This window comes from Narcine bancroftii, chromosome 13, assembly GCF_036971445.1.
Source record: "Narcine bancroftii isolate sNarBan1 chromosome 13, sNarBan1.hap1, whole genome shotgun sequence".
Lineage (NCBI taxonomy): Eukaryota > Metazoa > Chordata > Chondrichthyes > Torpediniformes > Narcinidae > Narcine > Narcine bancroftii.
The window spans coordinates 70644843-70670147 of record NC_091481.1 but is presented as its reverse complement, the minus strand read 5'-3'; the positions used below and the strand labels follow the sequence as shown (position 1 = coordinate 70670147).

Here is a 25305-nt window from a genome sequence, read left to right as displayed (position 1 = left end):
TACCTGCCTCCACCACTTCCTCCAGCCGTTCATCCTGCACATCTACCAACCTGTGTATGCAAAAAAATTGCCACTCGGGTCACTTTTAAATCCTTTCTCTCTCACCTTCAACTATGCCCTCTGGTTTTAGACTCCCCTACCCTGGATAAAAAGACTGACTGTTCACTTTATTTATGCCTCTCATACCTCGAAGGTCACTCCTCAGCTTTCCAAGCTGCTTCACACACTCAAATTTTTATTCATAATACTCTAGATATTTTGTTAACCATTTTTCAAGTATGAGGGCTGTTGCTAAGTCCAGCAGTTACAATGGAATCCAGAGAACTTGAAGGGCTTTCTGGACTACCTAGGAGAGTAATTAAACTCAACAATGTTGGAGACACGAGAGAATGCAAATGCTAGAACCTGGATCAGAAAACAATCTGCTCAAGGAACTCAGTGGATCAAGCAGAATCGAGAGTGGAAGTGGGTGGGGGTGGGGGGGGGGAAAGAATCATTGACATGTTGTGTCAAAACCTAAGACCAAAAGACATAGGAGGAGAAATAGGCCATTCAGCCCATTGAGTCTGCCCTGCCTTTTAATCATGAGCTCATCCATTTTCCCCACTCAGCCCCACTGCCTGGCCTTCTCCCCATAACCTTTGATGCCCTGGCCAATCTCTGTCTTAAATACCTCCAATGACCTGGCCTCCACAACTGACTGTGGCAACAAATTCCACAGATTCACCACCCTCTGGCTGAAGATCCTCCGCATCGGTTTTAAAGTGGACGCCCTTTAATCCTGAATTTGTGCTCTCTTGTCCCACCATGGGAAACAACCTTTCAACATCTATTCTGTCCATGCCTTTCCAAGTATTTCAGTGAGATTCCCCCTCATTCTACTAAATAGAGAATGAAGGCTTCTCTATTATGTAAATCCAGTAAGAGAGCTATACTACAGGACCAGCAGCCCAGATGAAGGAATAACCAAACTTTGAACCGAGTTTAAGGATGGATGACTGGAGCATAAATGGTCAGTTCTGATACATGCAGTGATTAAAGTTGGAGGGTTTCATATCGAGTCTGGAACTTCTGATTCTGAGGGATCCGTTCATCAATGCATTGTTCCATTGTTCCTGGGCCCAGAAGTGTACAATTTTGCTTTTTTTAAAGTTTAAATTTAGACATACAGCACAGTAACAGGCCCTTCCGGCCCATGAGCCCGTCCTGCCAAATTATACTCAATTGATGTACACTTTGAAGGATGGGAGAAACACAGACATGGGGAGAATGAACAAACTCCTTATAGCTAGCGCCGGGATTCAAACCCCGAATGCTGGCGCTGTAACAGTGTCACGCTAACCGCACCGCCCTAACCTCTCAGCTTTCCGCTTTACCTTTCAAGTTTAAAAGCAGGCACCCTAAAATTATTATTGAGTGATGGAAAATATGGCAGAGCCTCAAAATTTCTTTCCTCAGTGTATGGGTCCAATCAAGAATGTGAGGACATAAGCAATCTTTGTCTATACATAACAATGGCTGTTTTAGATGGCCGGGGAAACTAAAACGAGAGGACACAGTCTCAAGATTCGGGGGAGTAGATTTAGGACAGAGATGAGGAAAAATAGTTTTCCCAGAGAGTAGTGAATGTTTGGAATTCTCTATCCAGGGAAGTGGTTGAGGCTGCTTCATTAGACATATTTAAAATTTGGTTAGATTAATTTTTACATGATAGAGGAATTAGGGGATATGGGGAGAAGGCAGGTAGGTGGAGTTAGGTCATAAATTAGATCAGCCATGATCGTATTGAATGGCGGAGCAGGCTCGATGGGCCATTTTTGGCCTACTCCTGTTCCTACTTCCTATGTTCCTAAGAAATGGTGACATTCTCATCACCTCTATACTTCTAAGTAATTCTTTTTCTCCAGATGTGTGGTGGAAAGTGTGCTGACCGACTGCATCACGGTCTGGTAAAGGGACACCAGTACTCCTGAACGTAAAGCCCTGGAAAAGGTAGTGGACACAGGCCAAGACATCACAGGTAAAACCCTCCCTGCTATCAAGAACATTGACAAGGAACGCTGCCATCGGAGAGCAGTTTGTTTACATTTCTTTAGTTGTTTACGTGTACATTGAGTCAGTTGTTTTTTGTGCGCTCCCAATAAGTCTGTCTGTCCTGCAGGAAAAAGAATCTCAGGGTTGTATGTGGTGTCATCTTTGTACTCTGACAATAAATCTGAAATCTGACATTGATTGTGGGTTTCAGAGACACTTGGCTGAGTTACTACATACTGCAGGTGTTCAACTTTAAATGTGTTGATGCTTCTTCATGGATTGGAGCCCCTCTACAATTTCTGCAGCACATGCAAAGTCATGATATTCTATGGTTATTCTTTACTCTCATGGTCTCCTATTACAACAAATATTTACAAACCTAAGTGTATATTTACAAATGTAGCTGAGAATCATTTTGGATCAAGTTTCTGCCAGAACCAGAAAGCCTTCAAACATTTGTGATTAGACTCCGACAAGATCTTTGCTGATGTGATCACTTGCCAGGGCCAGATTCTTGGCCACCAATACGAATTCTCGAAATGGTAGAATCGTGAAAGTAATATACAAGACTTAGCCACCACCTGTTGTATCATAGCTCGGTCTTAAACTGTTTTACTGGTTAATTATGAATAGTCTTCCCATAAATGGCAAAGATATAAATTTAAATGTAGACGTACAACACGGTAACAGGCCCTTCCGACCCATGAGCCCATGCCGCCCAATTACATCCGCACGTTTTGAAGAGTAGGAAGGAAGCGGAGACTTCAGAGGAAACTCACACAGACACGGGAAGAACGTAGAAACTCCTTACACCAGATTCGAACTTGGGTCGATGGTGCTGTAATAGTTGTGTTAACCGCGTCACCCTTCTATCTGTATTCATTTTATCTGGTGCCTTGTTCCTACTAGCCTGTTAAACAGCACCTAAGTTTTAAAATTCTCATCCCACGCCAATTTTGCCACACGAGATTACTCGTATGGAAACAGGACAGCCGCGTCAGAAACGTGCAGCAGAATCTGGTGATTTTTACAGAATTTGAAACATGACCTGTTTTGTCCCTCTGGCATCTAAGGCCACTACTTCACGATTTATTTCATAATGGAGCTGATTACAGATTGAAAAATTATCCTGCTTCGCCTTTCCATCCACTTTTAAAGTAACCCAAATCAACATTAAACAATTCCTTCATTCAATTATCAAATAAAATTAAAATACAAAGGCAAAATCCTGCAGGAAGGTGATGTTAACATCTCTTTTCTCTAAATGTTCTGGAATTCATAACTAGCATCAAATTTGTGAATGATTACCCCACAGCTTGGAATAGATGTCTAGCCATCACATTCGACTTTGGATATGCCTTTTCTGCTACTTTGCAGTTTTTCCACATGGAGGGAGAGGGGACAGAATGATTTATCGCTCATTGAAACCATGACTCTTTCATTAAATTGTAATGCTGTAAAGTGACTCAGTTGCCACCTGACATTGGAAATCTAATTCAGAGCCCAATGATCAGGCCAAAAGGTTATCGTACCCGTAATCCGAGCAGTGCTTTAGCCCAGCAATGACAACAACGTTGTGTCAATGTGGAGAATTTGACCAGGTTGTAGAGAGCACGAGGCCTGTGCTGGGTTCAGATGAACATGTGTAATTCAAACAGCATGTGCCACAGTGGGGAAGTGTATGAACGTGCTTATTCAGTGGAAATACCAGCCTGGGTTTTACAAGTTGGTGAGATTTGCAGCAAGACCCATGGAGAAAATTTGCATCGACTCATCTGGGTCAGTACTTGCTGGAATTTAGAAAAATCGAGAGTGAATCTTATAGAAACATATAAAATTGTGAAAGGCACAGATAAGACAGAGGTTGGTAAGTTGCTTCCATTGGTAGGGGAAACAGAACTAGGGGACAGAGCCTCAAGATCCAAGGTGGTGGATTTAGCTCAGAGATGAGGAGGAACTGCTTTTCCCAGAGGGTGGTGAATCTGTGGAATTTGCTGCCCATCGAAGCAGTGGAGGTGACCCCTGTGAATATATTTAAGACAAGGTTGGATAGATTTTCTAGATAGTAGGGGAATTAAGGGATATGGGGAAAAGGAATGTCAGTGGAGATGAGCCCATCATCCGATCAGCCATGATCTCATTGAATGGTGGAGGAAGCTCAACAGGTCCAGATAGGACTCCTGCTCCTATTTCTTTTGTACTTTCGTTCATGTTCTTATGCATTGCTTAGCACCAACGTTATTAACCATTTTCTGGTGATCGTGGGAAGCATTCAGGATGTATTGAGATTAAAGGACAAAAAGATAATAAATTAAATTTTGAAATCAAACCCGTCTTCTTGAGCATCAACTAAAACAAAACGTAAATTATTCCACCAGTCCAAAGGATAGGAGTGCAAGTGAAAATGGGAGAACAGATCTTGCAACTCAGGATGTCACAGTCTGAGGTTATGCATCCTGGTTGGACATACATTAATCAATAGGGACCTTGAGAACTTTAATATCCAGTATCCAGAACCTATGGGGATTGGTAGATGTTGGAGAAGTGAATTTTCCGGTTGGTTGAGATTGTGTTTTGTGGATTGGCGAACTGACCTCCAATTTTAAGTTCATATTTATTTACCTATTTATTTTCCATGATTATTTTGATGGTTGCTTGAGGCTGTCAGTTGCTTGAATTGCGAATAACGGGGGTTTTTCTGTAGACAGGTACCTCAGGATGTAATTCCATAGCTCCATGAAAGTAATATATCACAGAGGGAGGCATTATGTGGAAGAGTTGGGATGTCATGTTGCATTGATCTGACAACAAGAAGAGTTCAGGTGACCAATCTACAAGAATGAGGCGGCAATAGAGAGTACACAAGAGATTCATCGGGATATGGCCTGGAGTGGAGGTCTGTAGTTATAGAAAGCAATTGGATGGGTTGGGTTAATCTTCTCTGCAATGTTAGGGGCTGAGGTGTGACAGAGCTTTGTAGCATTATTTATGGGGCACAGATAGAATTTTTTTTTCACTGGTCAGGGGTATGTCAAGCTAGAAGGCTCAGGCTCAGATGAAAGGGGAGAAATATAAAAGAGATCTTAGGGCCAGGTGAATATCTGGAATAAGCTGTGAAAGGGGAGTGTTGGCAGATACAATTATAATGTTTAAACGCATTCGGACAGGAACTTGAATAGGAAAAGTGCAGAGGGATATGGGTCACTGTAAAAACACAAAGCTGGAGAAACTCAGCAAGTCAAACAGTGGACTTTATGTACCAAAGATAAAGATACATCACCGACGTTTCAGGCTTGAGCCCTTCATCAAGGTATGAGCAAAATGGAGGCAGGCACTCGGTTCTGGAAATTGCATTTCATCACTCCCCCATTACATGCTTGCAGCCGATAAGCATTATAAGAATTAACCCCACCTCCCTCGCTGGTTTCAGCATCAACCGATAAGGCCCTGCAAGGATGTCCATTGGGAAGCAGAAGTGATTTTAAAGGGATAGAAAATGAAACTGTCAACGTCAAACGGAACTGCTAACAAAAACAGCAGGAACAACTTGATGCAAACACACCTTGGTTCCTCGTGTTTTTTTAGTTGTACCCTGAAAGTGTAGCACTCACCTCTACAAATAGTTCAGTCATCCTAAACCATTCATTTCCTCATCGTAACACTTATGTGTAGGTACTTGGTCACTGTTGATCTATTGTGAAGAACTAGGGTCAACTTTTACATGAAATAAATGGAAAATTCCAGATTTTTGACCAAAAATAGGGGGTTAACTTTTACGAGATAAACTTTTATACGAGTGTGTAGTTTGAAATGGTGTCTCTGACAGACATTTTCCTGCTCACTTTAATATTTCACATACTTAAGTCTTTTTTTCTGAGACTCCTTCCAGACCAAATAGTAAGACTTTTCCTTCAGAAATCTGTCAAGTAAGGATTCTGTCCAAAATATATATCTCCTCTCAATGAATGTAGGCACAATATATACTTTCCACTTTACTTCTGTATTGGACAGGAAAAACAATTGGAGGAATATCCAACTCACAAAATCAGTTGCCCCTTTTCCACTGGCAACTTGTCCCAGGAATTAACAGGGAATTAACCAGTTAAGGGTTCAGTCGGAAAGGGAAATAATCAGCACACCGGCGTCAAATAACACCGGGGATTGACAACCTTTACCCCCACTCATATCCCCGGCGTCAGCGGACGCTGGTAACGCTGATTTAACCAGTGGAAAAAGGACAACTTCCATCCATTCCATCTGAGGGTAGACTCTTCAATCCCCAGGGATGAGTTGTGTCCAGTGGGAAAGCAGTTAGTGGCCCAGTGGAAACAGCACAAAGAGCTTCTTATCCCGGGACACTGCACGGCCAATTAACTGGGATGCCAGTGGAAAAAGGGCAACTTCCATCCATTCCATTTGAAGGTAGACTCTCCAATCCCCAGGGATGAGTTGTGTCCAGTGGGAAAGCAGTTAGTGGCCCAGTGGAAACAGCACAAAGGGGTTCTTATCCCGGGAGACTGCACGGTCAATTAACTGGGATGCCAGTGGAAAAAGCGCTAGTAACTACTCACTTCTTACGCTGATCTGCCAGGGAATTACTTCTAGTTTGTGCAAACATGTCAAACTCTTCTTCCTCCGTTTTTGGATGGCTGCTTTCCAACGACTTTACGGTTCCACTCCCACTTTCTCCTGCAACACCTAAGCATATATAGACAATAATTAACGATCATAAAAAATCTTAGACAATGCAATTTGTACACCCCAGTTTCTTGGAGCTCCGCCACAGAGGACATGCACAGCTTAACGACTGAGATCAGGATGACCTGGGCTCACTGTGCAGTCTCCCCATCAGTGCCAAAGATTACCTACACTCTCACAGGATATTTGTTGTATGTGAAGTGAAATATTTCGGCAAAGCAATCAAGATGTGTTGGGGAAAACCTGTCTTCACTGAGATTGATTATCAATAAGCTTTGCATGACACCATGACAAACGGCCAATGGGTTGCTCTTACAAGATGAACAATCAAATCTGAAAAGGGTATTCCAGAATTCTTCTCAATTAATGGCTCAAAGATTTTATTAAAAGTGAAGGCGGCCACTTACAGTGTCCGGTGTTGGTCCCTACATTTTCCTCACAGTTACTGTCCAGTGAAGATCAACTCCCTGCAATGTCTCTAGGTGAACAGAATACATACTGCTTTTCAGGGAGCAAGCAGCCCTTGGCCACTGAAAAAAGGTACAGTAAAACCCCTGGTATCCGGCGCTTACTAGCATTGGTATATGCCAGATAAGTGAGTTTTCAGGTTGCTTGAGACTGCGTGTTGAAAAATGGAGAACTAACATTGAGACGCCCCTATTTTTTACCCATTTATTTTCCACAAATTTCTTTTTACCGTTGCTTCAATTCTGAAAATCAAGGATTTTACTGTACCTAGAAAAACACGAGTGATGACTTTCTCTGTAGCAGACAGGAAGGAGACTCATCTAGCGTTACTACAGTCAGACTCGTGAAGATGGTCACAATTACAGCATCTCTTAATTCCCCTGGCACACCTGCCTCTTCCCAGATGTGGCTGATAAGTGAGTGAATCCCAGACTCAAGCTCTTCACCAACGAGCTCTGAAATTTCAGTGGGTTAATGAATGCTCTTATAGCCTTATTAATTTTGAACTGGGATATCCTTTCCAGTCAGTCAACCTATTTTGAATGGGTTGCTCTAGAGAGCAATGTACTATAATGTACTATAAAACTGTTTACTTTGAAGTAGAAGATGTAGAAAGGGTGTCATGGTTAGCGTAACGCTGTTCCAGTGCCAGCAATCGGGATCAGGTTTCCAATCCCGTTCTCCCCGATTGTGTGGGTTTTCCCTGGGGGATCTGGTTTCCTCCCTCCATTCAAAAACGTACTGGAGGATGTAAGTCAGGTTGGGTGTAATTGAATGGCAATGGCTCATGGGTTGAGAGGAACAATTACCATGCTGTATGTCTAAGTTTAAAAATGTAAAATTAATCAAACTGGTGCACATCCATAAATAGTAGAATCCTTCCCAGCCAGAGTTTGGTTAATTCCATCTAAATAATCAAAAAGACAAACAACTTTCCCAATGGGGAACAGTACTGAAAGAAGGTTATGATGGACTGCAACGGTTTCCACAAATACCGGAGTGGCTGCCAAGACTGGTCATTTACACCATGTTCGTGAACATTGCAGCTGATGAACCTATATTCGGCACCGATAGAGAAATGCAATTTGTACCCATGCTCCAGAGATTAAGAATTCACTTATAACCAATACTTACTAAGTCCCGCCATCTGTGTCGAGACGTTAGAGGCAGTAACTGGAATGACAACGGCAGGAGAGCTCGGTGTAAGATTTATTAAATTGTCCGAATTCTCTGAAACATTGGGCACCTTGAGAGAAAAAAAAAACAGTACTGTATACGTCAGGGTCTACGGTGACTGGGTGTACAAGATGACCCCCAGGATTTCCTCTTAAAATGTAGTTTTTGAGCTATACTCGCTAGATAAGACTACCCCAAGTCTGGCACTTAACACTAAGAGTTTACTACCTCAATAGTCCTTTACCAACCATCCCACTGAGAGCGTGATGCGGTTGAGCACACAGTCTTGGTTATTTAAAATTTAACCAATTAATTTCAAGTAATGGCAAAATATTATCAATTACCTATCATAATATGCATCAAACGTTCCCAGCTGGTGTAATGAAAGCACTAATGATGTCATTTAGGCATTGATTCTTTTACAGGAAGAAACACAGTGTCAAATATAATTTTACCATTTACTTGAAATTGATTTACTGATGTAAACCATTATACTGTAATATATTAGAAATGATGAGATAGACTGCAGGAATTTTCTTTAATTTATAAACTCAGTCTTGCTTCACAAAACTATCAGAAAGACTGTGTTCAGTCTGTTTACACCTGTCTTTGGTCTCCTCTATTCTAGTTCATTTGATTACACCAATGGGTATGTTTTATTTATATTAGGGTATTCAGCTTCCCAAACACAAGTTTCAGTGGAGAAATATTTAGCGGTAGGACCGTAAAAGTTATGTGAGTGTTTTCTGCAGTTCTCCATCACCATGGGTGAACACTCTAAACCACAGGATATTAAGATTCGGATTTTATACGTCAAGGTGACGCCTGGTTTTGGTTGACTTCTTTAAGGTTCAAATTTCATCTTATACGTCAACATATACGGCAAATTAATTTAAGATATGTCAGAAGTTAAACAACTCTGAAAGCAACTGAGATCCAATATGTGGGATCCCGAAAATAGGACAAGAGGAGATGGGGTGGGGGGGGGGAGGGAGGCTGTCAGATAGGAGGATGCCTACTATGTGTCAGAAAAGGAAACAAATATTGTGCTTGCAGGTATCATAAAATGATTGATCCAATTACTTTGACTGCACTCTCAGTGCGATCCAAATCTAAATCTCAATATGTCAAATTGAATAATTAATTCTTCTCACCTCCCACTGGAGATGACAGATTCTAAAATAACTTTCTTACACATCTGTTTCAAAACAGATCTGTTTTGACTGAAGCATACAAGATCACGAGGATGTTTTAACGTGAGATGAGAGCTTATTGTCACATACACAAGTTACAATGAAGAGATCCAAATCAGAATCAGAATTAACTGTCATGAACAATTCATGAAATTCATTGTTTTGTGGCAGCATCACAGAGCTGAAATTCTCACTTGCTGTAGCCAAACACGTGCAGAAACTACAATAGTATCAATTACATTTGAGGGGGAATGTAGAACTGCTTAAAAATAAAGCATAACCTGTTCAAAATCTTTGGAATGTTTTCCTCAAAGGCCAGTGAGAGCCTTTGAATATTTTTTTTAAGCGAAGGTAGATACTTGACAACAGATAAGAAGTTACCAAGGTTGATGGGAATGTTGAGTTGAGGTTGGAATCAGATCAGCCATGATCTTACTAAATGGCAGGAAAGATTTCTTAAATTCGCATGTTTTCACGAGATGCTGCCTCAGGAAGGTGGGCAACATTACAAAGGATCCCCATCACAAAACCCTGAGGATCAGAACCTCCAAGTTCAAAAGCAGTTTTTATCCAACATCTTGAACTATCCTTGTTCAACTTGTTTGGGACCAACAAAAGACCTGTTGCAATATTGAAGCATCACTTTTGTTCTTGCATGAACTGCAACTGTGAATATTTATCTATCTATACTCTGCCAGTCTATCTATCTATCTTGGCATTTTGTGGTCACTTAATGTAACATAATTGTAATTGGTGTATCTAATTGCTGTTTGTTGCAATGTACAATTTGTGCGTTGTACCGATGCATTACCCGAGTCTCAACATTGATGAGACAAAAGGAGTTGATTGTGGACATCAGGAAAACCAGGGACAATCATCCTCCACTACACGTTAATGGAGAGTGAAGAGCACCAAGGTTCCTCAGAGTCCACTTAACAAGTGACCTATCCTGGACACACATCTCCTCACTTATCAGGAAGGCACAAAAGTAACTGCACTTCCCGAGAAGACTGAAGTGGGCGAGGCTACCGGCCACCATCATGTCAACCTTCTACAGGAGCTCTACCGAGATCATCCTGGCCCGCTGCACCACAGTGTGGTACGGTGACTGCAGAGAATTGGATTGGAGGTCAATCCGCAGGTCCATAAGAGTGGCGGAGAGGATCACTGGGGTCTCCCTCCCCCCATCGATGTTATGTTTGAAAATCGTTGAGGACCCCTACCACCCCGCACAGTAACTTTCTTACTCCTGTTGGGAAAGAGATACAGGAGTATCAGAGCTAGAACCACCAAGCATAGAAACAGCTTCTTCTCACAGGCAGTGAGAATGCTGAACGGCCAAATGAACTGCTCACACTGACCGTCTGAAACTCTTCTTGTTATTAAACATTTATTTATTTTTATGTCTGGATATACATCTTCCAAATGTATTGTTTATCTGTGGGTGTGATATGTCTGTATATATGTTTGCATGCTTATACACCAACGACCGGAGAATGCTGTTTCAATAAACCTGATTACTAATTAACCTATTACCCTTGGTGCTAGCTCCAGATCTGCAGTGTCTTAAAGTGCAAGAATAAATTGGCTCTTTTACAAGAGCTGAATGATACTCACTCGGTTGGCAGCATTCTGTCCAGTTCTGAATCTCTCAAACCTGAAAATATAAAAGATAGAATCCATGAAATAGTCACAAGGGACAGACCACCCAATAAGGAAAGGGCCACGGGGAGGAAATTATTTTAGAGCTTTCTTAAAATTGACCAAATTTCATCAGTTTATTATTCAATGAGATTAATTGAGAATTTACTATTCTGGCAACTATGAGAAAGCTAACAACATTTTGGAGGCCTTTTTTGCTGGAAACGTGCAGCCAATTAGTGCACAAGCTAGCATTAATGACCCACATATTTTAATATTTTACAAATATAATAAACTTTGTAATAGACAAAGAAAATATACGTATATTCATCTGGTTTGTAAGGGAATAGAAATCACCGTGTTAAGCCTTTTGAGGATATGACAAGCAGTAAGTTTGGGATTTCCCATATCTATTCCTCCGAACCCATGGGCTCCAAGCCTACAAGACCTGCATTCCAATGCAGAACTAACTGAATGCAGCAGCATATTTCAAATGAGATAGTAAACCATGGTCCCACCTGTTCCTATTGCATATTAAAGATCCTCTTGTAGCACTGAGAAAGGGCATCTTTCCAGCCCTCTATCTAATTTTTATTCCCTCACCCAACATCACCAATGAGCAGATGACCTGGTACTTCTTATAACATTACTTGCAGATGCTTATGCACACTAATTGGCCACAAATTTCCTGCAACTTCAAAAGTTGGTTCTAAAGAACTGTGGTGAAAATTATGAAGTTCAAATTTAATCTTTAATGTGAAGGACCACAAACGTAGCTGAGGAGATGCAGTGAGAGATACCTGTCATAACGAAGGAATATGTTATTAAGGTTGTCATTGACATGCAACAGATCCTCTGTCACTTGTTCATTGGTCACCCTCGAGATGAGATCGAGAATCCTCTGCTGCATTGCTCGACATGTTCTGTTCAACTCCTGCAGTGGGAAAAGTGTAATTGCAGTAAAATCCCCATTATCCGGAATTCAAGCAACCGGCAAAAAAAGGGAAAAATAAGTAAATATATAAAAAAAATAAAATAGATAAAAATAAATTAAAATTTAAATACAAGTTTAAAATTGTAAAAGTAAATTTTCTCTGAAGTAACACATAAACCTTTGGTGAAGATGGGAGCAAATATTCAGCCAGCAGAAGGAAGGCTGTGGTCGGGCTTTGTTCGTAGTAGCTGTTTGAATGAAATTGTGTTTTAATAAAATGGTATCACCCAGGATGAAGAACTGGTTGATGGTGTTCGCCATTGGCTGCCTGCTTAGTAAGAGGCTCACTCCCTGCTTAGTAAGAGTCTTTATCTTTATTAGTATATTATTAAGTATATTAGTAAGGATTTATCTGTAAACTTGGGGGAGGGGGTGGTTAATTATCTATGTTATTGTTAGTCTTTCTAGCAATTCCGTGGACATGCAGCGAGGGTTAAATGTTTTCCAAGAACGTGACTGAAAATAAAGTAAAATTCTTTAAGGTTTATATATAAATGCAAGTGAAGTGTATTCAATCCAACTACAGTATAGTATTTATGTTTATTCTTAATGTAGGTATATTAGTTAGGCATTGTAAGAATGAGTCTCAAGCAACTGGAAAATTTGCATATCTGGCATCCACCAATCCCTGTAGGTGCCGGATACCGGGTTGGAGATTTCACTATATTTTCAAATGTGAGAGCTCATTTTCTATAGATGAGCGAAATTTCTTACATCAGGGTGAAAGTTTAAATATTAAACTCGTTTCTCTCTATTTCACAAACTCTGCTCGCTACCAAAGATCTGGGCTCCCTGTTTCAGGAATCCCTATCACTTTGGTAAACTGAAACGCTAGACTTCAGACAAGCTGACACATCCAATGTCACACAAATTTCCACCTACACTTGATGGCTGTTTAGATGCAACTCTTTGATCTGCTTCTTCCCCTCTAATACATGATTAAGCCACTAGAATTGAACCCAGGAATTTACAAGTCTATATGCCTCATCTACATTCACAAGGAGATCATATTTTCCATTTGAATAGTTCTCAACGTGCAGGAGATGGGGTTGAGTGGAAGGAATATGTGGGTGTTTTAGAATTTACAATGATAACTTCCAATCAATTCTTTCTCCCAGTTACCCACAGTGTAGAATATAAATGGGTAGGGAGAGATGGAGCAAAGTTTAATGCAAAGGCTTAGTAACATGATATCTTAACTGGTGTTCTCATTTCAGATCACTGTTTCACCTGTAGTAGTTCAAGGTCAGAGGAATCTTCTTGACCTGGGACCATCTCAGTCAGCATTTCAGACATCACTTTGACATTACCATTAACAACATCTAGTTCACTCCGCAGTTTTGCGACCTGTAAAACAAGAAGATTTAGAAGTCAAGGTCAATGAAATGAATATTTTCTGCCTTTTAATTAAAACAATGTTTTTTCCAAAAGATTTGCTTCTTGAAAAAATAATTGGGGATCACGGAAGGCAACTTCAAGCTGAACACAAAGATAATTTCAGATTTGCTGTATCATGTAGGAAGTTGGAGATTAAATGAGCTTTTATTGAATTTAGCATGAAGCGAATACTTGCCACAAATGTAATAGAATATATCACAGCTGTTGTAACATTGCGAGACATTTCTGCTGGATTGAATCTTCCTGAAGACAATAAATGCTTTTGTTAAGTACACTCACTTTGCTACTGCCTGAAGAGCATGTGCATCAACATGCGTTCAATCTACCTCAATGCACAGCTTACTGAAGGTGACATGTGAGTGGAAAAAGAGTTGAGAACCACTGTCTTACACCATTTATATAGGACCCTGGTGAGACAGCATCACAATTTTTGTTCAATGAAAATGCAGGTCAGGCAAGATTTGGGGAAAGATTCAGGTCTGACACACTTTGTCAGAAGTTCAAACATTTACACTTCTGCTCTTTGCACACAGTGTCAGTGTTTTCTGTTTTTAAGTTCAAATTTCCAGAATTTGCAATTTCATTGCTTAAATTTATTCTGGAATACTGCATACAGGTCTGGACTCCATACTTAAAAGGATATACTCGCAAAACAGGGAGCTTCAAGTTTCATCATATTGATTCCTGGGATGCCGATGATGTCACAAGAAGAGAGAGCAAGTGCACTGGCTTTTACTCTTGAGGTTATTAGACCAAGAGGCAATTTTACTGAAACACATAAAATTCTTGCAGAGTTTGACAAGGTAGATTCAAAGTGGTGCTAACCCCATTTGAAGTGTCTGGAAATGGAAGTTTTTGGAAGTGGGGGGGTGGGGGAAAAGATTCACACCATTTCAAAATAAGGGGTTGGACCACTCAGGACTGAGGGGAAAGAAACGTCTTTGCCTAGAGTTTAGTGAATCTATACACAAGGTCAGGGCACTCAGTCTTGAATATATTCCATGAATGAGACTGATGGATAGTTAGATGTTAAAAGAGATTCTAGTGTTGGAAGAGGAAAGTAGCAATGAGGCTAAAGATCAACCTTTATCTTATCAAATGGTGGAGCTATGAAAAGGGGGCTGAGCAGGCTGGCCTTGCTTCCAATTCTTGTGTTCTTATGACCGAGGGGTCAATAGGGGCAAGATAGACCCAGCAGACTTGGACTAAGATGGAGCCTCATGGGAGATGGGTGTGATGGTAATGGCTGGGCAGGGATAGATAGCACAAATGCGGCCTGGGTTGTTGACTAGCTAAATATTGCCAACCTTTGGAATAGGGAGTGGACAACATACAGTCACAATCAGGACTGGGTGAAGGGGGCTTTTGGAAGGAGACATTAGTGTGGGAGCGGTTGAGTGACTGATGCTTTCTTTGAATGGCTGGTTGGGGGGCTGCTCTAAAGAGGGGAGATATCTGTATGAGTAAAATCACTGGTTAGAAAAGTACTATTGGTTAGGTTTCCTGACAATGGTATAAAAGGATCATTACTTCATGTGTTGGACATCTGATGCAGAAATTTAAAGATAGATGTCAAATGGAAATTCACAATGAAGTGTCTACAATGAAGAGATTCAACATACAAACTATCAGAACTGTTGACATTCAACAGACAAGACCATTCAGCCCACAGGGTCCATGCCAGCTCTAAGATCAATCCCATTAGTCTCATTTTCCTCTCTTTAAATTTAAATTTAGACATGCAGCATGGTAACAGACCATATCGGCCCATAAAACCGTGCCACCCAATTAACCTACAACTCCCAGTACATAGGAACATAGGAAGTAGGAACAGGAGTAGGCCAAAAATGGCCCATCGACCCTGCTCCGCCATTCAATACGATCATGGCTGATCTAATTTATGACCTAACTCCACCTACCTGCCTTCTCCCCATATCCCCTAATTCTTCTATCATGTAAAAATTTATCTAACCGAATTTTAAATATGTTTAATGAGGCAGCCTCAACTACTTCCCTGGTTAGAGAATTCCAAACATTCACTACTCTCTGGGAAAAACTATTTTTCCTCATCTCCGTCCTAAATCTACTCCCCCGAATCTTGAGACTGTGTTCTCTCATTTTAGTTTTCCCCATCCAGCTCAAAAAACCTTCCTACATCTATCCTATCCATATCCTTCATAATCCTATATGTTTCTGTATGTATGTTTTGAACAGTGGGAGAAACCCACGCAGACACAGGGAGAACGTACAAACTCCTTACAGACAGCTCCAGGATTCTAACCACCACATTCCTGATTGCTGCCACTGTAATAGCATTGTGCTAACCTCTATACTACCCATGCTGCCCTTCTTCCCTTGAAACATATTCTCTTTCACATGCCCATCAACTCCCCTTAGATTTCATTTGAATACTACTTACCTTCGCTGTGGGATCATTTTAAGTTGCCAATGAGCTTATCTTTAGGTTGTGGAAAGAATCCAGATTGCCCAAGGGATATTTAAGTGATCACAGGGAGAATGTGCTCACTTCATGCAGATAGCACCAGAGATTAGGGTCAAAACCAAGTTACTGGAGCTACAAGGAAGCAGCACTAATGCTGCTTTTCTGTGCCATCAAGTTTCATTCTGGGGACAGCAGGGATAATTAATTTTAGATATGGTGCCCCAAAATATACTGTATAACACTGAATGTTACCTGTTCAAGGGAGGGAGTAATTGCGCCTTCTGATGACGCGATCGGAATGGGCTGTTCGGAGACAGGGAATACTGCCGACTGCACTGGAATTGAATTCTGTGACGCTGCTGGGTCAACTTCAGGAATGGTCTGAAAAGCAAAAAAGGAACAAAATAGGCATTTGTAAGCAGAAGTATAGCTAATGAGTAATGCAGAGTTTCCAACATTAATCATCCAAAGTAGCTGCACAACAGAAAAACATAGCAGCTGGAGGAGATTTCATGAAGTTCTTAAGTTCTTGATCTTCCAAAATATTCCATATAGAGTTTAAAGTGGAGGTGGGGAGGAGATGCTTAAGGATGAGATTTTTGAAGAAGAGATGTGTTAAATTTAATTGGGTCTGGTTGTGTGAGTATGATAGGATGAAGATTATTCTATGATTTAATTGTACGGAGGAAGAATGAATTGCTGTACATCTGTCTTGGAAGATGGCATTACAAATTGGGCTACGTGCCTTCATCTGCTCACAGCAGGCTTGGGTTCAGGTTAGAATTGGTGGTCTATATCGATCATTTTGTAAAAACAGGTCAGATGGTGTGTTTCATTGCTGTCTTGGAGAGAGCTCCACTTTAATGAATCCAAGAGCTTTGTAACACTCATTTCCCTTCCATCTGTATTTGTGACAAAGCGGGCTGCTTGTCTCTGGACTCGTTCGATGGGAATAGTGTTTTTGTTTGTATCTGAGACCCATGCAGCTACTGCGTATTCCAAATGTGGTCTGATGAGGGTGAGGTACAACTTCTCCTTGACGGAAATTGAATAATGATAGTTGGTTGCGTCTCAGAAAATCTAGGACTCCTGTAGCCTTCACCGTTGTATGATACGTCTGATCCTTCCAATGCAGGTCGTTCTGGATTTTGATGCCAAGGTATTTGATCTGTTTGTTTTCATCAAGGGTGACACCCAGGATTTCTCGTGGTAATTCTGCTTGGCCCACAGGAAAAGGAATCTCAGATTTGTATGTGATGTCATGTATGTACTCTGACAATAAATCTGATTTCTTTAAAATAATAAACAGATGATTCCAGACATCATCACTTGAAAGAGCAGAAATCCTCAACACATTTAAAATGCCCCCACACGACCATTAGAAGAAACATGACCTTCAATCACACGTAACAAGAGCAAGGCAGTGTGATGAAAAAGTGCACTTCTGGGTGGTATGAACATGAAAGATGAAAAGTGCTTTTCCTGTGCTCAAAGTTTCTATGATTTAATACAATCAGAATTTCCTTAGACGGTGTTGCTCTCCGAATGGAGACTGATCCCATCAATATAAGGCAGGCAGAAAGTGTGCAGAGTTGGGAAAGTTTCCATGAGGGATCACATCTGTGTTCTATACCGGTGTCACCTATTCATATAAAAATTCATTGGTCAGTCAAAAAGTCATTGGATAGCATTCACCACAAGACTCTGAGACTTTCTCCTTCATTAGCCCAGGTGTGAAGCCCAATTACAATATGGCACTGAAGATGCCTCAATTGTAGTTTATAATCTATGCAAGAGACAATGTGGCTTAGATGGGATTTGCTGCTCATCAAGAAACTGTAGGTGCCTCAGAACAAGAGCTCCAAAAATATTTTTGTATTTACATACAAATCTATTTTGTTCGGTAACTAAAACAGTTGTACATATCCTAAAAGACACCTTTTTAAAAATATGATATTCACTGAAGTGTTTCAGGAAGTGTAGCGGCAAAATTGAGCAAGACTCACCAAGTTCAACGAGATATTTCTCAGTGGGTCAGTCGAGGGTTAAATATCAGTCACAACTGATCATTTGTAAATTATTTTTTTAATTCCATTTTTTTTTTAAAAAAGAGGTTCATTGGGTTTCTCAGATTTTCCGACTGGTTCTACATTGAACACATGAACTGGAACCCTCCTTATTTAGGCACAGATGTCCCAGAATAAGATGTGGTCACTAAACGAGAGAGCTGCACATTCAAGCTTTCAAAAACAGTAAGATTTAGAAATCTGTCGTGTATCATTAAGCACCAAATGATATGTCCAAGACTATTAAAACATTGGGCAATAGTTGACCAATGTTCCTTTGCATTGTGAAATCAGAGAGAACACCACTGTCTTCTCACTCCTGAGTTCCTGCAGTGTCATGCAGGTTTGAAAAGCCACTTTTGTGCCCTCTGCTGGTAATTCATAGAAAAATCCACTAGGCCATTTGCAGCTTTTCCCTGAGGAGCATCAATATCACCTGGAAATCCATTCCCTCTCACTGATGGTTAATCTTGCCTTCATCCTGTTGCTCACGACACACTTACAAGCGTCTCTTTGGACCAAAAGACAGGAGTTTGTGGAGGCTTGGTATGATATTGGAAACCCGATGTGTGGTGGAAAGTGCGCTGACCGGCTGCATCACATGATCTGGGATGAGCGCAAAGCCCTCCAAAAGATAGTAGAAGCAGCCCTGTACATCACGGACAAAACACTCCCCACCATTGAGAACATCTACAGGGAACACTGTTGTCCGAGAGCAGCAGCAATCATCCATCCCACCCAGCACATGCTCTGTTCTTGCTGCTACCATCAGGAAAGAGGCATTGGTGCCACAAGACTTGCACCACCAGGTTCAGGAACAGCTGCCACCCCTCCACCATCATTCTCCTCAACAACAAACTCAATCAGAGATTTATTAAAGGACTTACTTTTCCATATTGATTTTTAAATTATTGATTGATTCTCTGTATTGCGCATTATGTTTACATGTGTTCATTGAGTCAGTTTTTTTTTTGAATTGCCATTAGTGATAATTCTGCCTTGCCCACAGGAAAAAAGAATCTTGGAGTTGTATGTGATGTCATGCAAAATGTAGCTCTGTATACTTTAAGTAGCAAAAATAAAGGTACATAACCAACATTTTGGGTTTGAGTCCTTCAACAAGATATGAGCAATATGTAGACAGGTACTGTACACTTTATATAGTAAAGATAAAGATACATTACCAATGTTTTGGCTTGAGTCCTTCATCAAGGTATACAAAATGTTGGTTACATATTTTTATTATTGCTGTCTAAAGTACACTGTTTTAGCAGATGAGTTTCTCCAGCACTGTGTTTTTACTTCAACTATGGTGCCTGCAAACTTCCGTGTTTTACTTTAGGTATAGGCAATAACTGGAATCTAATTCATACTTACTCTCTGAGGTGTGTGGATGGGAGACAGCGCATCAAGATCAGTCATTGGGAACTCGAGTCCTTTTCTCCTCAGTTCTTCATAAACAGTCACAACACCAGTGAGATCTGGAGTACTCCGGAAAGCATCAGCCCATGCCTGCAGCCAAAGTTAAAAGCCTGCTTTTATAATTTTTACAACAGGATATTTCCAAAACATGTCTGCTTTTAACTTTGCTCATCTCTCTCATAACAACAGACAGTCACAAAACTGAGTTATCGCCTATTGATGGTGTGGCTGATGACGTGAAATGGTATCCTTTTCTCCCTCCCCAGATTTTAGCATTTTATACTTTTGTTTGACCCAGAATGTAAATCATGCATCAACTTTAGTTATTGATCTTATTCAGTTTTATAAACTCATAGAATTGGTTCCATCACCCTTTAAAGGAAATAATTTACAAATTAAACCAATTGTATTAAAAGAAAGTTATATCTTTTGCTATTTCCTTTGAAGCTGTGTCCCTGGTCTGACTGACAGTGGAAACAAATCTCCCCATTAATTAAAAATAACTTGCATTTTAAACTACTCTTCAAACCGCCTTGATTGACTCTGAGAAGAATCACCTCAGTTCTTCAACAGTTTTCCCTTCATCCTTCAAGGATTTCATGTGGTTCGAGGAATTATAAAAGTTTATAAAGTTTTGTACTCTTAATGAGGTGCTCCCCCAACAGCAGAAATAGTTCCTCTATTTACCTCAACAATTTTTATTACCTGTTTTCATAAAAAGTTCTCCTTGATCTACTATGCTCACAATTTAAAATGCTTAATTTGGTAGTATTTTTATAATTAAACCATTGTGGCAAATGCATGCTGCATGCATTCTTTCTTTTTCAATCTTTTTATTTTTATTATAATTTATAAACACATACAGTTCAAAGAGATATAAAAAAATACATAGTAAGTAATGAATTAATACAGAGATATTAAACAATAATATTACAGAATAAAAATATATCATAAAAAAAATTTTTGATCAGTTTAGGGTGTGAACTATCTCTAAAAAAAAAAGATATAATTAATAACAATATATGAAAAAAGAGAAAAAAAAACCCAAAAAAGAAGAAAAAACAAATCTGAATTAAAAAAAAATTTTAAAAAACTTTAAAAAAAACCTACAGATATAGCTAAACCACGCCGATCACTCCGATCTCATCTTACAGCCCAATAATCATACATAATCATAGAAAGAAAACAGAGCCAGATCAACTCACCACAAATGAAAATATTGAATAAATGGTTGCCAGGTTAACTCAAACTTAGAAGGGGATTCATAGACAGAGTTTCTAATTTTCTCTAAATTTAAACATAGTATAGTTTGGGTAAACCATTGGAAAACAGTGGGAGGATTTACCTCTTTCCAATTTAATAGTATAGATCTTCTAGCCATTAGTGTAAGAAAAGCAATCATACGATCATGCATTCTAAAGCTGACACATCTCTCCCAAGGATATGAACACCACTCATTTCCATTCCTGTAGTTTTATTTGGAGGAATGCGCCAGTACCTTGGGGGGTGGGGGCGACAGTGCATGGAATATGAGAAATAGCATACAAATTAAAACTTATTTAAGATGTTTGCATTGATCTTCTTTATTAGATTAGGGCTTTCATCAATTCTGCCCCTTCCAGATTGCACTGGACAATGAAAATTTTGCTTCCTGAAAACTTTTGGGTGTATTTTATGGATTTTGGGCTGCTGATCACAAAAATCACCCTAACATTATCACTACCGTTTTTTAGACGTCACCTATTTTTGTGATTTCCTGTCATATTTTAAGTCGACAAAACTACGAAGTGCAACATGTCGATGAAAATTAATTTACTGCATCCACACTTGGACGTCTTCCCAGCTGATCTTGGCGCAGTCATTGATGAACATGATGAAAGATTTCACCAGGACATTGCAACCATGGAAAATTGGTATCAGGGCAACTCAAATCCATCAATGCTGGCCGACTATTGTTGGACACTGACATGAGAGGCATCAGATGCTGAGTACAAACAAAAATCAGTGGCTAAACATTTTTAGGACAGTTGAACTAACTCAAAATGTCAGCATCGTTATGCAATTAAACAGGCTAAATTCAAACAAAGTTAATTTAATGTTTCTCCAAATTCCGGCGTGATACAGCAAATCTGAAATGATCTTAGTGTTCAGCTTGAAGTCATCTATCATAGTCCCCATTTTTTTTTCAGGAAGTGAACCTTTTAAAGAAAATTGTTGTCCAGTGTTGCATGGTTTCGACGGTGGTAAGGAGACAGCATGGAAGGGTTCAGTCATGATATTCTGATTATCCTTTGGGTTGATAGGCCAAAGCATAATCAGTTATTCATCAATTTTATATATTTCTAATTACAGGTAGTCCCTCGACTTATGACCGTAATGGAGACTGAAGGATTGGTTGTAACTCGGGGCTGGCTGTAAATTGAGGAATGAGGACATTGGGGTGCTGGCGGGGAACAGGGACCACTGTATACAGTAGTTTTAATAAAGATTTTTTTAAAAATTTTGACTATACGTGTGGCTGGACATAACTTAGGTAGGTTGGAAGTCGAAGACTACTTGTATCTCTAAGAACTGATTAAATGCTGTAGGCAGTAATGAACTATTGGTGCCTCTTACCTGGATTAAACTCAGCACTTTATCTTGCACTATATTGGGTGGGTTGTTCTTGGGCAGAATGGTTTTCACAAGTACATCCTCCACAAAGTCACGACTAGCCACCAACACGTGGAATCGATGACCACAGTTTTTTACACATGTCTCTAGAACCTGTATTGGTTTAAATTAAAACAGATAAATGCAAAATAACATAGGATATGTCGATCCACAGAGCCCTATGAACTCTGCATGACCTGCTAAGTTTCTTCAGAGTTCTTGTGTATTGCACTCAATCCCAGCATCCAATTTGCCCCCAAAAATAGACTTTATTCAGAATAACATTTACAAAAAAGAAAATTGCTCAAACCCTTTTTCACATCCATAATGTCAGTCATATCTATACATTCTCTTTCATGTACATAATTACATTTGTTCTTTAAACACACCGTTACTACCACTGTGGCACCTTGTTGTTTCTCTCACCCCCCCCCCCCCTCCACATTGGTTGAGGGGCTTCCTCTCGGTCTCAGTTCTTGTTTCACCCCAATTTTAACAGTCGGCAATTCTGATTACATTTTTAATACCGCATTGGGTCTAGGGTTGGAACATGCATTAGGGAAAGTCGGGGTGGGGGGGGGGGGGGTGGTGGGTGTTACAGATACAATGCTTGTTCAGGTTTTCAAGGCCCAAGGAGTTTTAATTAATACATGATGGAGCTGTTAGAGTACAGTGACTGCAAGCCACATCACATTCCATACATAGTTATGTTGGTCACACCCAGGAACAAGGGAAGTTCTGAAACAAAACCGATTACACACAAGCTGGAAAATTTTGCTTGTTTCTCAACAAGGATTCTATATTGCATGTGCCTTAAGTCTCGCACTCCCAATTCTATTGAACAAGTGATTGTAAACAGAATCTAATACAGGTACTCCTCGAACTATGACCTACTTGACTTACGTCCAACGGTACATATGGCTGATTTTTAAAAAGTGTATGCACATACGGAATATAGTGCCTGGCACACAGTCACCATTCTGTAGGTAAGCTAGAAAGATGGCAAGCAAGAAGAAAAACCGATCCCTTGCTGACAGATCCGCAAAGAAGCAGAGGAAGACACTAACTTTGGAAAAATGAAAGTTATCAACCAGTATGAAGAAGGGTGAAAAGTTTATGACATTGCACACAAATTACTGCTGTCTCATTCCACCGTTTCAGCAATTTTAAAGGACAAAGATTAAACACGTGAGGCTGCAAAAGGTTCTGCAAGTATGAAAAGCATGATACTAATAAAGCAACAGTGAAAAATGGAAAAGTTATTGATGGTGTGGCTGCAAGATCTAATTCAAAAATGCACGCCTTTGAACTTCAGACAATTCAAACGAAGGCTAGATGTCTTTATGAGGCATTGAGGGAGTGAGTGGCAGAGGATTACATTGGGGACTTCACAGCAAGTAATAGTTGGTTCAATAGATTTAAAAGAAGGGATAGCTTGCACAATGTTTGAGTCTCAGGTGAAGCAGCAAGTGCTGACGAAGGAGCTGCCAAAAAGTTTATTGGGAGTTAATTTGTGACAGAATATCAACCTGAGCACATTTTCAATGTTAATGAAATGGGACTTTTTTGGAAAAGGATACTGGAACAAACATTCATAAAGAAGCTAGCACCATGCTGGGATTTAAGGATCGCATAACCTTGTTACTGGGAAGAAATGTTGCTGGTTTTAAGCTGAAGCATTTCCTGCTTTACTGTTCAAAGAACCCACATGCATTCAAAAATATTAATAGGCACACTCTGCCTGTCCACTACAGATCCAACCGCAAAGCCTGGATGACTAGGACTTTGTTTGAAGACTGGTTTATTAACTGTTTTATTCCATATATTCGGCAATATTGCTTAGTATGTAGCGGTAGCTACACTGCTACTGAAAGAACACACACCAGACAGGTTGAGGTCAATGAGCAGAACTGATTTATTGAAGGCTGCTGGGCTGGACCTACTCCTAGCCCGGACTGTAAATTTGATATTTCTGACATCAAACACAACTTCTATCATTCAGCCAATGGATCAAGGGAGCACATGCAACTTTTAAAGCTCATTACCTTCACTCAACATTTGCACAGGCTATAACAGCAATGGACAACGGTGAAAAATCGTTACATGATTTTAATGGGAAACATTACACCATTCTTCAATTCATCAAGAATATCATGGCTGCATGGAAGGATGTGACAGTAAGATGCATGAATGGAATTTGGAAACAATGTTTTAAACGCTATGTTCATACCAGCTTGAATGAAGAGGATGTGCTTGACGAGATTAGAGCAAACATTGTTAGACTCGCAAAGAATCTTGAGTTAGAAATCGAAGTTGAAGATGTGGAAAAGTTATTAGATCCTGAATCATTGGAATTGTCCAATGAGGACTTAATCGAATTAGAAGAATGAATTGTGGAGGAGAAAAGGTAGAAAGAGGATGAGGAACCACAGAAGAGGTTCTCCATTAAGGGGTTGGCAAATGCTTTTTCACAAATGAATAAACCTTGCTGATTTTGAAAGTATAGACTACAATGTGCAAAATTTCACCAAAATTTATTGACAAATTCAGGATACTTTAAGTTCTTATTGTCAAATTTATGATTAAAAAAAAGAAACAAGTAATACAAACAAATTTAGGCGTGTTCCTTCAAAAGTCCCTCCTCAACCCCCTGCCCTTCAACCCATAGAGATGAAGATTGTGCAGTGATGGGATCAAGTTCAGATGATGAAAATTTGGATTAAAGTTCAGATGTTGAAAATTTGGATTAAAAACTTTGCTTTAAAACTTCATTAATCCAGACACAGGCAAAATTCCAATTTACATCCATTCTGAGTTACGACCGATCCTTCGGTCCCAATTATATCCTACTTGTACTCTCTTTTTCGTACCTTTGAAGAGTTAAATTTCATCCCATTGCAATAATTAAGTGACATTCAAAAAAAGTTGACATCTGAACCTCAAAATAGAACACGATATCTGCCAGGTTTGGTCGGTGTTTACATGAAGCAACACAAACTCTTTTTTAGTATTTTTACTGTTTATGTGAATGGACCAAAAACTACAATTGATATTCATTTTGCAAAACTTAACTAAGACTATAATACAGAAAGCAAAGCATTTGCATTATAGGGAACCAAG

The 25305-nt window shown here is 39.9% G+C and overlaps 1 protein-coding gene across 6 annotated transcripts in view; it reads right to left on the bottom strand.

The window, feature by feature from the left end:
- tom1 (target of myb1 membrane trafficking protein) overlaps nt 1–25305 on the bottom strand; it is a 74139-nt gene that overhangs the window by 26351 nt on the left and 22483 nt on the right. For all 6 annotated transcript variants that reach the window (XM_069907971.1, XM_069907972.1, XM_069907973.1 and 3 more), the window contains exons 4-11: nt 22150–22299; nt 19489–19623; nt 16298–16426; nt 13435–13551; nt 12011–12144; nt 11187–11226; nt 8335–8446; nt 6606–6732 (exon numbers count right to left, since the gene is read on the bottom strand). In XM_069907971.1, the coding sequence (XP_069764072.1) occupies nt 6606–6732; nt 8335–8446; nt 11187–11226; nt 12011–12144; nt 13435–13551; nt 16298–16426; nt 19489–19623; nt 22150–22299 (944 nt within the window). The remainder of the gene's footprint in view (nt 1–6605; nt 6733–8334; nt 8447–11186; nt 11227–12010; nt 12145–13434; nt 13552–16297; nt 16427–19488; nt 19624–22149; nt 22300–25305) is intronic.